This window comes from Gymnoscopelus microlampas (assembly GCF_963454915.1).
Source record: "Gymnoscopelus microlampas genome assembly, chromosome: 9".
In the NCBI taxonomy this organism is placed as follows: Eukaryota; Metazoa; Chordata; class Actinopteri; order Myctophiformes; family Myctophidae; genus Gymnoscopelus; species Gymnoscopelus microlampas.
The window spans coordinates 28,097,723-28,111,431 of record NC_139946.1 but is presented as its reverse complement, the minus strand read 5'-3'; the positions used below and the strand labels follow the sequence as shown (position 1 = coordinate 28,111,431).

Below are 13,709 nucleotides of genomic sequence, written 5' to 3'. Positions count from 1 at the left end.
CACACAACACAGATGAGAAATGTGAGCTTAGCTGTCCAATGTTCATTGTTCCCTGGGGTTTGTTTGGCAGGGAAGCCGGACCCCTGCGCCTCCAGCCCGTGCATGAATGGAGGGACCTGTTTCCACTACATCGGGAAGTACAAGTGTGAGTGCACGGAGGCCTTCAGCGGCAGACACTGCGAGATAAGCAGGAGCGCGTCGCATTCCTCAGCAGGTGAGTAGACCCTCTGTCACTCCGCTGTAATGCGCAAACCGCACTCGGGCGATAAAGTTACTAGCATTATGATAACACGCCGAACGGCTTTAATAGACTAGCTGAAGCAAAGGGGATATCTTGAGCTGCCAAGTGTGCAGATACTGGGTTTCCTAGAGTTCTGAGAGAGGAGATAATCCTCAACGTGGGTGTGTTGCTCTATTAGAGCGCTACATCATTTACAGATATAGAACCGCCACGCCGACCATGTAAACTAAGACGCGATAAAACATGCTGCTGCATGTCTGCCCGCTCCTAAGGAGCGAGCACGCTAAGCACTAATTTTAGGAAGACAACGGTGCAAAATCTGGACGGGAACACTTCTGTTGCCATAGTGTCTGTGCATTGTACCAAGGGCCTATTTCGGGTCATAGGCCTATTTCAGGTCTTATGTTGTTTGTGACGTGGTGTCACACTTATGTTGCCAGGCTGGTGTGTGTGACGTTATCAACATGTGATATGGTTGCTGTGTTACAATTTCTGCTGTGCGTCACTTTCAACCTGGCATCTCTGTTCTTTTCAGTGAAATTAAATAGTGTTTGTTCAGTAACAGGGTCTTTCATACAGTTCTTTAGTAACAGAAAATATTTATTGTCGCGTCGGGAGGATACAAATTGTATTCATTCAGGAGAGAGAACCCCACAAAGATCAGTTTCAATTGTATAGTGTTCCAGTTCCAATTTTGGCTGCTCATTTTTGTTTTTGTTTAATTTCACTTGTTTATTCTGTATCCTGTATATGTTCTCTCTCCTGGATGAAATTGGTAACTAAAGGATGAGACGGGGAGATTCCTGTTACTGAACAAACACTCTATAGCAATAATTACTATCAATGTATAAAGCTATCTAACACTTATTTTTACAAAAGAATGTGACTTACACCACCTTTAAAACCCATTAAAACCGGGAAAGCATCTGTATCATTTTAGATAGATATACAAGCTCACAAGCTTGTACATCTGAAACAAAGAAGGCATGTGTAGAATCGGCCTCAGATCTTAATGGGTTAAGTGGTTAAAATGGTCAGCACTGCACTGTGTTCCAGAGCTGGGCTGCGGACCACCGCCTCAGGTGAAGCACGCTGAGGTCCAGTTCTCCTCGACAGCGCCAGGCTCCATGGCAGTGTACCACTGCCACCCAGGCTACATGCCCGCGCCCAGAGCCACCCAGAGTATCTGCGGCAGCCAGGGAGCTTGGAGCCAGCCACCCATCTGTGAGGGTCTGTAATAGAGACCCCCCCCCCCCACACACACACACACACACACACACACACACAAACACACAAACATACATATATACACACACACCACACCACACAAAGTGCTATCGTAAAAAAAGAAAATACAGCACCGCCGCACAGAGTTTGAAACAAGAAACAGTGACTTTTGGTGGATCCCTTGAGAGTCATAATGGGCTGAATGTTACATTGGAAAACTAAAATGGCTACATAATTACAGTAATTAGGGTCATTTATCCTCTCTGAAATATCCTGACTATAGAGACTAGTGTTTGGTACTGGTGATAATTTTGGCAGAAATTTTCAATTTTGTTTTAGTCTTGGGTCTTTTAAAGTTATTTCTTCCACCAGGTTTTTGTCAACATAAAACTGGATTTTAGTGAAGCCAAGCTCTGAATTACATTTTAGTGCTATGCCACCTGCCAACTGTGACCGGTAATGTTATCATCACTAGGGTTATTGGGAAAACCGACATGTGGGTACAAATATTTAGATTGTTTCTCTGTTTGGAATCCTTCCAGAGATCAACGAATGCTTGTCACAGCCCTGCCTCAACGGGGGTACGTGTCGAGACCGGATAGGGTCCTACCTGTGTGAATGTGACGAAGGCTTCGCTGGAAACCGATGTCAGACAGGTAGAACAAGCCTCTTGCGCGTCTTTAATATAATTAGACCGGTGCCCTAAACTAAACTGGAAACACACGTCACCTTCATAATGTGTTTCCCGTTCAAATTGGCTGCTGAGCCAATCACATGAAGCTATGAGAAACTGATCCGGAACAGGAAACGGAAAAGGGAACTACAGTTATTTTAACACTTTTTTATGTACCGGTGCACATGCTCAAAGCATGAGGGGAAACCAATGATCATGAGCTAGGACGATTTAATTGATTGACTGATTGGCTACACATTCACTCAAACAAGGAAGTCTTCCACTGTCACGATAAAAGAACGACTCGAGACGGAATTTCGACTCACTTGGCCCAACAAATTGAAACGTTAAAGGGTCTTAAATAGCAATAGTGATTTTACTATAAACGACAACAACATTCCGTCATTAACTGACAAAATATTTCAACATTGAGCTTTAAGTAAATGTACATACATGTGTATGTATACGGTGACAACAAAAAGTGTGAGAGCAATGTATTGAAGTATTTATATACAGTATTTGTGGCAGCACAGGTAGAAATAGCATGCCATCTAGTGGACTATTGTAATACATCAACCGCAACCAGATGCCCAGGTTTAACCCTAACCCTAACCAAATGTCTCTGTCATCATTTTTGAATGAGACGGATAGGCAGGCTACAGTGAATGAGATCACATGACGAAAGAACCATTCTCTTGAGTCATGACATAAAGAAGAACGACAAATCGTTGTAATCACATTTCTGTATCTGTAATCACATAATTGATCTTACATTGCATACCTACCTATACATATAAATAGGATGCAGGATGAGTGTATGAGTGTTTTGATATTTTAGAAACAGTATCAAAACTCTAAATCTCCAACAGGTTTGATACAGTACTGTGAAAATAACGAGTCCATCCACCGCTAACACCGGGGGCCAATCAATCGGCCCTTTCTGAACACCCATGCGATCCGAATCATGGGTACGCATTCCCAATCCGAACAGGCACTTGCTCTGAAAGACCACGTTCCAAACGGGCACCGCAGTAGTAATGTTAAAGGCATGGTAGATTTTTGCGTCGGCTATTCAAAAATAGCAGATGTACAAGCTCGCAGCGCGAGTTTCAACCTGGCGTCTCTGTTCTTTTCATTGAAATTAAAGAGTGTTTGTTCAGTTACGAGGTCTCTCCATACAGTTCTTTAGTAAACAGAAAATATTTATTGTCGCGTCGGGAGGATACACATTTTATTAATTCAGGAGAGAGAACCCCACAAAGATCAGCTTCAATTGTATAGTGTTCCAGTTCCAATTTGTTCTGCTCATTTTTGTTTTTGTTTCATCACTTCCAATTTCACTTGTTTTGTTCGGCACGAAAAAACTTTGAAAGTGTGACTAACTACTGATTTAGAGGGCATTTGTAGGGTCTCAATGGGTTAATTAAGAAATCTACCTTCAGACAGACAATTAAATGCATGTCATCCTACTGTATGTGCTGTACTGTCACTGCCAGGAATCCTACAAACAATGAATTATGTCTGTTACAGTATGTTCCATTGTAGTTTGTATTCTAATTCATGGAAATAAATGACTAATGAAAAAGCCACTGTTTAATATACAGGGTGCATTTTAGGCTGGCCATTACTGATGCACTTATCCAGAGCAACTGGTGACTAGTGAGCGACTACAAATTGTGTAACAGCGGAATAAGCCTCAATTCCTAGACCACAAACAGCACAAGCAACCACTAATGAGGACCTTAACCACATGAACCCTCACCTCCCTATTCTGGGGGCGAACATTCAATGAAAATCGCAGATCTGCATTCTGACAATGCGTCGCAACGCATTGTGAGCTTATAAATGGGCTATTTTTGGCAAAGATATTTAGTGTAGACGGAAAAAAGGAATTGGCCAAGTATAGACCCTTGGGGGACTCCGGTCAACTAAGTATCTAGGGTTTAAGAGGTTTTAAGAGCCATGGAACACCTTAATGATATGTCTGAGATCCGAAAAAGGCCATTTAAGAGAGTAGTGCAAGGAAAAGAAATCGGCTAGAACGGTAAAGGAGAGAGGTACAATGATTTTTTTTCTATTATAAATGTATCAACCACATTTTGCCTTTGTGTCTCTGAATACCTTTTGTCAACTCAGAACAGGATGGCTGCGAGTCCAACCCCTGCCTAAATGGAGGTGTGTGTCGCGTTTTCAGACAAAATCACTTCTGCGTGTGCAAGGAGGGATTCTTCGGGGACCAATGCCAGATGTGTAAGTGCATTTCCATTGCCTTCCAAATGAATGTCTTGCAGTGGTTTTAAAGACACATTGACATATTGACTGCTCTGTTATTGTCGCACGCCATGGTAAGCGCTGGTCTTTGTCACCCCTTAGTGGAGAACCCTTGTGTATTACAACCTTGTGGAAACCGAGGCCTCTGCAGGAGTGACAGGAGAGGGAACTACAACTGTGCCTGCAAGGTCGGCCACACGGGCAAGGACTGTGAGAAAGGTCAGGCCAGTTCAGTGACACAGTGACACCTACTGCATCCTATAGCTCAAAACAACACGAACAGGACGCAATTCACGCATATCAACCAACCACTCAAGACACAACATTGAGAGACTTTGTCATTGTCATGATATTGGATGTTGTGTGTTTGGATCTTATGTAGGTGGAAATTAGGCTGCAAGACCCCCCCCCCCCCCAAAAAAAAGGTTTAAAAATGAATTAATTCGGGAATCGATTCCATGCTGCCAGACAGTCTGAAAGAATCAAGTCTGTTAACCACATGAACCCTTGCGTCCCTTCTGGGGTGTAGAGGCAAAAAAGGAGCGTACCAAGCATAGAGCTCTGGGGGATCACAGCCAATTAAGTACTGTATATGAGGTTTAAGTGGTTAAATGTTTCGTCTTCCGATCACTATAATGTGTCCACTACTGTCTCCAGACTTGCTGCCTCCGTCCGGCCTCCATGTGCTGCGGGTGGAGGCGAACGAGGTGAAGCTTCGCTGGGACGAGCCGGACCCCGCCCACAGCCTGGTGAACGGCTTTGCCGTGACCTACGCGCCCCTGGGCCGCGGGAACCGCACAACGGTCTTCCTGGACCGGAAGCAGTCCAGCCACCTCCTGACGGACCTGGTGCCAGGTCTGCTGTACAACATCTCCACGTTCTCCGTCAAACGCAACACCAACAGCAACGACTTCAGCCAGCCCGCCGTAGCGCTCATACGCACCAGTGAGTGGACACTGTGCTGAGGTGTCTCTGTGCATGTGTGTAACGATCTGTTACTTTTATGTCCTTTGTTTCCCTCTCCTGGCGGAGAGAGGTAATTGCACCAGGGTCTACATTAGTTTGATTAACTGTTGCACCACTTATAGTTATATTGTATTAACATACTCGGTCATACAGATTGGTTAAAATAACTTTTTATTCAATTAAATAAGTCCCAGTTTGTAGCTTTACTGTGTGATCACTAATGATGGTGATGATCATTTGACTGTTTCACTGAGGGGCCATCCAAGTTTATTTTCGTTTCTGTCAATATTAGAGCTCTAACTATCGATTATTTTCTTAGCAATGATTCTATCGTTTACACTATTGATTAATTAAATAATCGATAAAAGTGTTTTTTAAGTCGGGCATACCTCTTCATATTCTAACTTTTTGCCCTAATTAATGCCCTACTTGATCTTACTACAGTGTCACTCAAAAGTAGCAGATCCACAAGCTTGAAACACGGTGAGCTTGTCAATCTGCTACTTTTGAATTTGAAACCTTAACCATAATTATGAGGTTTCCACCCGACAGAGACAATATATTATTCTATTATATATAAAATATTATCCACGTGGGAAAAAGATTTGAATACAACAGTGTCCCACAAAATCTTTAAGCTTGGCCAAGCTTGTAGATCAGCTATTTTCATGTCAAGGACCCCCAAATTGATAAATATTTGGCCACGGACCCCCATCTGAAAATATGTTGTGCCAGGGACCCCCAGAAGCAAAGATTTGTGTTAAAAATGTTCACTAATGTTCAAGATTTTTGAAAAATAGCAGATCTACATCTTTTTATTGAAAGACAATAAAAAAAAACGATTATTTTTATTTACATTGTCATGTAATGTTGTGTGTGTGTGTAACAGGACCACGGCAGGTGGAGCAGCTGCAGGTGGTGAACGTCTCGTCGTCTCAGGTGTGGTTCCGCTGGCTGGTGCAGGCAGCCCGCCATGCCGCGGTCAGCCAGGTGCGCGTGTCTCTCCTGCCCTCAGACGGTAGCGGGACTCGCACTGCCTTGCTCAACACCAGCACCGCAGAGTACTCCTTCAGGTCAGGGTCTGTGCTTTCGACCTCGAAAGGCCACTGTTAGCCCCCCCCAAACCCCCCCCCCCCCCCCCGCCTTGAGCTAAAAAGCGGTATTTTACACTTTGGCTATTCAAAAATAGCAGATATACAAGCTCATAACGCATCTACGAGCTTGTAGATCTGCTGTTTTTTTTAAATCGTGAAAATGTGTGCAAATCTTTGAATATATATTGTTAAAAGCGAACATTTTTAACTATTCTTTGCTTCTGGGCGTCCCTGGAAGAAAATATTTTGAGATGGGGTCGGCGGCCAAATACATATAATTTTGGGGGTCCTTGAGGTTTGAGAACCACTGATATAGAAACATATGTTTTTTTTCAGAATACTGTTGGGATTTAGAAGACATTTGTAGAATTGGCCTCAGGTCTTAATGGGTTAACAGACAGTTTCAATCACTGTCCACTAGATGGTGCTGTTGAATCGCTGTATGCAGAACAGCTCTGATTAAATATCATCTCTGTCAGGCGGAAACCTTGTATGTCCAAAACCGTCACTTTTCAGGAAAAGTAAAAACCTGGTGTTCCAATGACTCACAACACGTGGTTATTATTTAACTACCATTGTTAATAATTCCATTGGTTCAATATTTATAAAATCCTCTGACAGACTTAACCACTTTCACTTTTCAAAACCTTTTCAAAAGTAGCGAAAATAGCAGATCTACAAGCTTGTTGTGAACTTGTAGCTGTGCTATTTGTGCTACTCTTGCGTGACACTCTTGTTTGACAAAATAGGGTATTAATTTACCAAACATTAAAAGTTGAAATATGGAGATTAAACATTTCTGCCCCAACAGCGATGATATCCTACAGTTCCTGTATCAACCACTAGAGGCCAGAATGCCGTCTCAGTCGCTTATCTTCATCATGAGAATACATGAATGATGTATATGAAGGGTGTAGTCCCAACAAGCTTATTTACTTTTCTTTGCATTGCATTTCCTTGTGTGTGCCCCATTCTTTTCCTCAGTTCATTGCTTCCTGGCCAGATGTACACTGTGGATGTGTTGACGCAAAGTGGAATCAGACCGGACGAGTTTCCCTCAACCAGCCACTCAGCTGGACCACTACACATCTGGACCAGTACGTTTCCCTTGCAGTGCACTTTCACCACCATACAGTTTGTTCACCACATGAACACCGGCGGCCCTACTCTGAGACGAACATGGGGCGAAAATAGCTCTGCAAGCTCACAGCAACACAATGTGTTGTAGGGAGGGAGCTTGTCTAGAGCCCTGGGGGACATCAGTCAAGTAAATAGGGGTTAAATACCTGAATATTAATATATTAAAATGATGGATACCATGGTGACTGTATCATAAGAATAATCTAGCAGAGGACTTCACAGGCTGAATAAATGAATGAGCTGAAGGTCCTCCTTACTCACTGTTTATTATGTGCGATTAATTTGCATTAGTTTATAGTTTTATGGTTTGTGACGTGAGTACATGCACACTATTACGTGGCAATAAAGCGATGTAATTGTTTTTTGAAAGGAGATACATTTTTCACCACAAGTAAAAGTATCAACCTTTATGAATGAGGCATCATCACCAAATTAATCGTTTGATGTGAAATATCCACATTTTCGGATTGTTTATTTGTCATGCTCCCGGTGTGTAAAGACCTTAAGAAGTAAAGAACTTGTACGGCTTGTGCTGAAACACATCTGCCGATGAATATTTGATGCAGATGATTCGCTTGTCTACGGTTCAGTCTTTTTATTTTTAAGCGTGCAGGACTCTGCTATACTTTTTCTATGCTTAGAGAGCGAACACACCGCTTATCAAAACAAACAATGAATCATAGTGTGGGTGATGATATTATCTCTACCATGGTGACTGAATCAGTTAGCTTACAGTCATGGAGTCTGGCCTGGGACTTGTGTCACATGTTGTCCCCTCTCTGCTCTCCACTGTTCTCTAAATAAAGCAGAAATAATTGGGAAGAATGCTAAAACTATTACTTCATGCTTACTTGATTCAGCATTTTAATTACTTACTTTATTTAAAATATGTCTGTTTATTTATATGTATGTCTTATAAATATTACCATTACATTAAGGATGCTCAAATACCAGTGGTCTGACATGTTAATACCATTCACTGAGACCTTTTTCAAAAACACAACATTGTTTGATTTCTGAGGAAGCCTTTAGATTCCATTCAGTTCAGTTGTCGTATTTTATGTTTCATTATTGTTATTATTATTATAGTCAAGCCAAACAATATCCCTGGAGAAAAGAAAAAGAAAATTAATATTCAAACAAAACATCCATGACTTATTAACCACAAAATGATGTTTTGCCAACATTTACTTGATGATTCGGGAAACAAAATCTAACAATTAAGCTGATCTATGTTTATGTACAATATGGCCAAAGATGTGAATACAGACAATAACATATATTGACGGTGCTATGTTCTTTCTGTAAGGGACAGGGCTTCTAAAGACCAACACAATCCTTTTCACATCATCATCATCATCATCATCATGACAATCTGTGACCCACATTTCACACACATTACCTGCAGGGCCGCTCCCTCCACAGAACCTGACCCTGTCGCACGTGACGTCCAGCACCGCCCACATCACGTGGAACCGCCACCCCAGGAACATCCCAGACGGCTTCGTGGTCAACGTGACCCGAGGCCTGAACACCAGGAGCCGCTTCCTGCCCAACGGGAAGCTGGGATCATATACGCTGCGCGAACTGACGCCGGGGCAGCACTACTATCTGGCTCTCACGGCCGTCAGGAACACGGGCCACGAACAGATTCACAGCATACCTCAACACTTAGCCTTCACTACCTGTGAGTGCACACACACACACACGCACGCACGCACACACACACACACACACACACACACACACACACACACACACACACACACACACACACACACACACACACACACACACCAGACACCACACATTTTTAGGATGGGTGTTCCCAGTGTGGATCAGAACCCAAGGTCTTGGCAGTGTTGTGCTTGATTCGTCCTTGGTTACGCGCCATGTCGCCCATCGAAAATAGCCCATCTTACATGCTTGCAATGTGACGTGTTGTGAGATTGTAGATCACAATTTTCCAATGCGTAGACACCAGCGTGCAACTCATAATAAATCAGGCTTCGATGTTATCCAAGAATTTCACTGCCTGTATTATCGCTACCTGTTTTACTGTAATCCCTGCTTGGCCTGGGGAGAGACTGCACTTACTGTATGAGCATCCGACAGTACTGCTTGTCAACCAGTAGGTGTCCTACCTGACACCAGGGTCTGCATTTCTCAATGGAAGAGTAGGGAGACCACCTCCAGCCACTGCAGATGTACTACTGTAGTTATATTGTATTAACATACTACACCATATAATGGGTTCAAAATAATGCTTTATTCATTAAAATGAATTCTGGATTGCAGCTTTAACTACAGTACTTAATTAACCCATTAAGACTGGGAAAGCCTTTAAGGGCCCTATCTTGCGTGACACCTTACTCCTTATACCTAAACCTTTTTGCCATTTTTAGCGGCGCCTGCTCTATACCTGACTTTGTCCGTGTTCACCGTCAACGTTCTGATTGGTCAGACCCGTCAAGGTTCTGATTGGTCAGACCCGTCAACGTTCTGATTGGTCAGACCCGTCAACGTTCTGATTGGTCAGACCCGTCAACAAAGTGATTGGTCAAGCTTCACGTGACACATGGCTATAAACACATTATAAACACATATCGATGACAAAATGTATCAAGGGCGCCGCTACCTTCACACAGGGTGTGATTTGTTTTTACTATTTTGAAAAATTCAAAAAGTTCAAATAGCCAATCTACAAGCGTGTTGATGTAGATCGGCTAGTTGAACTATTTTAAAATGTTTTTCAAAATAGTAAAATATGGTTAATAAGTTTAGGCATAAGGGGTAAGTCGGCGCAAAAGACAGGGCCCATACGTTGTTATACCTTTAAAACCGGGAAAGCATCTGTGTCATTCTCGATGTTGCCATGTATATAGCAACAGGAATTATTTTAGATTTTTTTTAATAATTTTTTTTTTTATGATTTTCTGAAAACTTTAGGTTAGGATTTAGAAGGCGTTTTTAAAAATCTACCTCAGGTCCGAATGGGTTAATCTTCGTCTTTCACCGGTGATACTTTGAGAATCCCTATCATTAAATGATTGTTAAAGGAGCTACACCATGAATTTAAAAAATAATAATAATATTTGATATCATATTGTTTATGTCCCTCAAACGTTTTTCAAAAGGTTTGAGCCTAAATCAAGTCTCAGATATACTCATTCCAACTAACTTCTCTCTGGCTTATAAAGCACTTTCACCTGCAATACCACATTGTCCTGTTTGGCACGGGGCGCTAGTGAGCCAGTTTGTATGCATGTCATGTCCTGGTTCTGTGTGGAAAAAGTAAAAAAAAAAAATAAGAAAAAATTTAAAAAAAATTAAAAATGAAAAAAAAAAATATTTTTTTTTTTTTGGATTTTTTTTTTTTGGTTAGAACTGAAAAACGGGAGGAATTGTTCCCAGACGTGACGTAGGGTGGGGGAACAAATCTGACGGACTGTTTTCAGACCAATTTACATGAAAACCACAGATAGCCTATGAAAGCCTGCATGCTCGAAGTCGGGTATTTGTTGGAACAGAAGAGAGGTGGGGGAGACCAAAAACACACAAAAATGAAGAAAAAGTTAAAATTCATGGTGTAGACCCTTTAAGGAAGAATTCTCTGCACATATTTGCTTTGGCCCAGTGCCCATGGAGGCCCGCTGGGGGGGGAGGAGAGAGAGGCCGACGGCGGTGGGCCAGGGGACCCAAGGCAGTCGCACACACGCCCCGTCTCAACCTCAGGACCTGGGAGGGACGGCCGAAACAGAGAACTCTGAGGAACTGCCCAGGTATCCATTGATTTGTACACTTTCAGTATTCAATTGACCCTCGGGACTTTGATCTAGGTGTATGGTGTTGATTCACAATTGCCATATTCTGTATATCATTGGTTCTCAAAGTCGGGTCCGGGGACCCCCAGGGGTCCTTGGGGGGGTTCTAGCAAAAGTAGTTAATGTAGCATCACAATCATTTTAACCACTTTAACCTTTTATACTTAAGATACTTATTTTTGAAAAATAGCAGATATACAAGCTCATAGCGTGGCACTCGGTGCCACGCTATGAGCTTGTAGATCTGCTATTTTTCAAAAATATTGAACATAAGTGAACATTTTTAACACGCATCTTTGCTTCTGGGGGTCCCTGGCACAATGTATTTTCAGATGGGGGTCCGCGGCCAAATATTTATCAATTTGGGGGTCCTTGACATGAAAAGGTTTGAGAACCACTGCTGTATATCATCTGTGTTTTTGTATCATCTGGTGGTGATTCAAGTGGGTGGCATTATTAATCACATGACATTGTTTGTTGTGCTGCAGATACACAGAGCTTATTGACAGAAGAGGAAAGATAACAGCTCAGTTCACCAACTTACAACCCAGAAAACCTGGCATCCGGCATCGTGTCAGTAAGTACAAATGAAAAAGCCACCGGGTAATAAAACGTTGTAAGGGAGGGCCAGGCACTAATCAGTGGTCTGGAAAAAATGGTTAACACGTATTCCGGACACGCGTTAATGTCTTCCTAAAAGTCTTGATGTTCCGCCATAACACGTTTTTATTTTTATTTTATTTTTTAACGCACCCCTGATTTTTATATATCCGTTAACATAGTGACACTGTTTTATAGTTTCTTCACAGTGAAAGGGCAAAGAAAATAATTTCCGACCTCACTCAACACGTTTTCAAGCTTGTGCATCCTGGGAGGTCTATAGATTTCTGCCTACTCAAACACCCCGCTTCTAAAACAGCTTTCCCCCTATTGCAACACAGACTCTCAGTCCCTCGCTCTGTCCTGTGTTCTCGCCCTACTTTTATTCACTGTGTGTGTTGTGTTTGTTACGGTATACGGCAACTGAGGGCCTTGTAAGCGAAGGCACATTACACCAGTCTTGACTGTGAGGTCATTGAAATATCTGTGGAAATGTTACAATGTTAAGCCTTTAAGGGGTTGACAAAGATGGTTGAGATGTGCACTGGACAGTAGAAAATAATCAATATAATTCCATGATTATGAACTCAGATATTCATAGTTCTCAATAACCAGTAGAATTACAAAACAAAGCACACTCCTTAAACATTCATGTTTTCTATTACCTCCACCATAATTACATCTCTTTATCAATTATGTAGAGAGTGTTCTGGACTGATTGATTGTAACTCCAACATATTCTAATACTATCATACACCTCCTGAAACACAGGATTTACTTTTTTAAGTTGTTAGTAATATGTATTGTACAGATAACTTGCGAGAGAGACAAATACAGTAGGGTACTATGTATATAGTTTTTGCCGCTCACCACTCATCCTCTATTGGATCAAAACATGGTCCAATAGAGATCAAAATACTGTATTGTGTTACATTGTTCAGTGGTGGTCCAGCTCTGATAAGATGTTATATAGGCCTACTGTAAATTATTTCACTGCCATTGCCTGTTTACACACAACGTCATAACGGGAAACATTGATGTCTTGCAGGGCCTGATCCTCCAATCAGGTTAGAGAGGATGGAGGAAACAACCAACAAAATCAGCCTGGCACTGGAGATCCAGGAGGAAGGCTTAAGAACAAGAGCTGGTACGTGTTCTCTATGGAGATCTGGTATGGATGTTCTCTATGGAGATCTAGTACATTACTTGTTCTCTTTTGAGGTCTGGTGCAGTAGTTGGTCTGTATTGAGCTCTGGTAGATGTTCTCTATGGAGTTCTGGTTCTGTAGGTGTTCTCTATGGCAGTTGTTCTCAAAGTGGGGTCAGGGGACCCCCAGGGGTCCTTGAGGGGGTTCCAGCCAGGGTGTCCTCAGCAAAATGTGTTAATATGGCATCACATCGCGGCAAACACATATTAATGTGGGGGTCCTTGACATGAAAACGTTGGAAAACCACTGCTCTATGAAGGTCTGGTAGTGTAGGTGTTCTCTTTGAAGGTCTGGTAAGGGGGACTAATGTCACTTGGCTCCTTAAGAGGGTACAACAACCACCCCATGTGGTAATTGATCCCAGATGGAAGTGAAACCTTTCTCACACTTCTCTGCACTTGAAGCTAAATATGATTTTCCACATTTGAAAGTAGAGGTCAGTGTCCTTTTGGGACGCGCTATGGAA

At 42.3% G+C, this 13,709-nt stretch overlaps 1 protein-coding gene across 1 annotated transcript in view; it reads left to right on the top strand.

Annotated features, from left to right (window-relative positions):
- sned1 (sushi, nidogen and EGF-like domains 1) overlaps positions 1–13,709 on the top strand; it is a 43,462-nt gene that overhangs the window by 22,894 nt on the left and 6,859 nt on the right. Inside the window, exons 15-26 of the mRNA XM_084067193.1 lie at positions 71–214; positions 1,298–1,471; positions 2,011–2,124; positions 4,278–4,391; positions 4,515–4,631; positions 5,070–5,357; positions 6,268–6,451; positions 7,457–7,569; positions 9,021–9,299; positions 11,250–11,394; positions 11,925–12,013; positions 13,085–13,183. Of these exons, the coding sequence (XP_083923319.1) occupies positions 71–214; positions 1,298–1,471; positions 2,011–2,124; positions 4,278–4,391; positions 4,515–4,631; positions 5,070–5,357; positions 6,268–6,451; positions 7,457–7,569; positions 9,021–9,299; positions 11,250–11,394; positions 11,925–12,013; positions 13,085–13,183 (1,860 nt within the window). The remainder of the gene's footprint in view (positions 1–70; positions 215–1,297; positions 1,472–2,010; positions 2,125–4,277; positions 4,392–4,514; positions 4,632–5,069; positions 5,358–6,267; positions 6,452–7,456; positions 7,570–9,020; positions 9,300–11,249; positions 11,395–11,924; positions 12,014–13,084; positions 13,184–13,709) is intronic.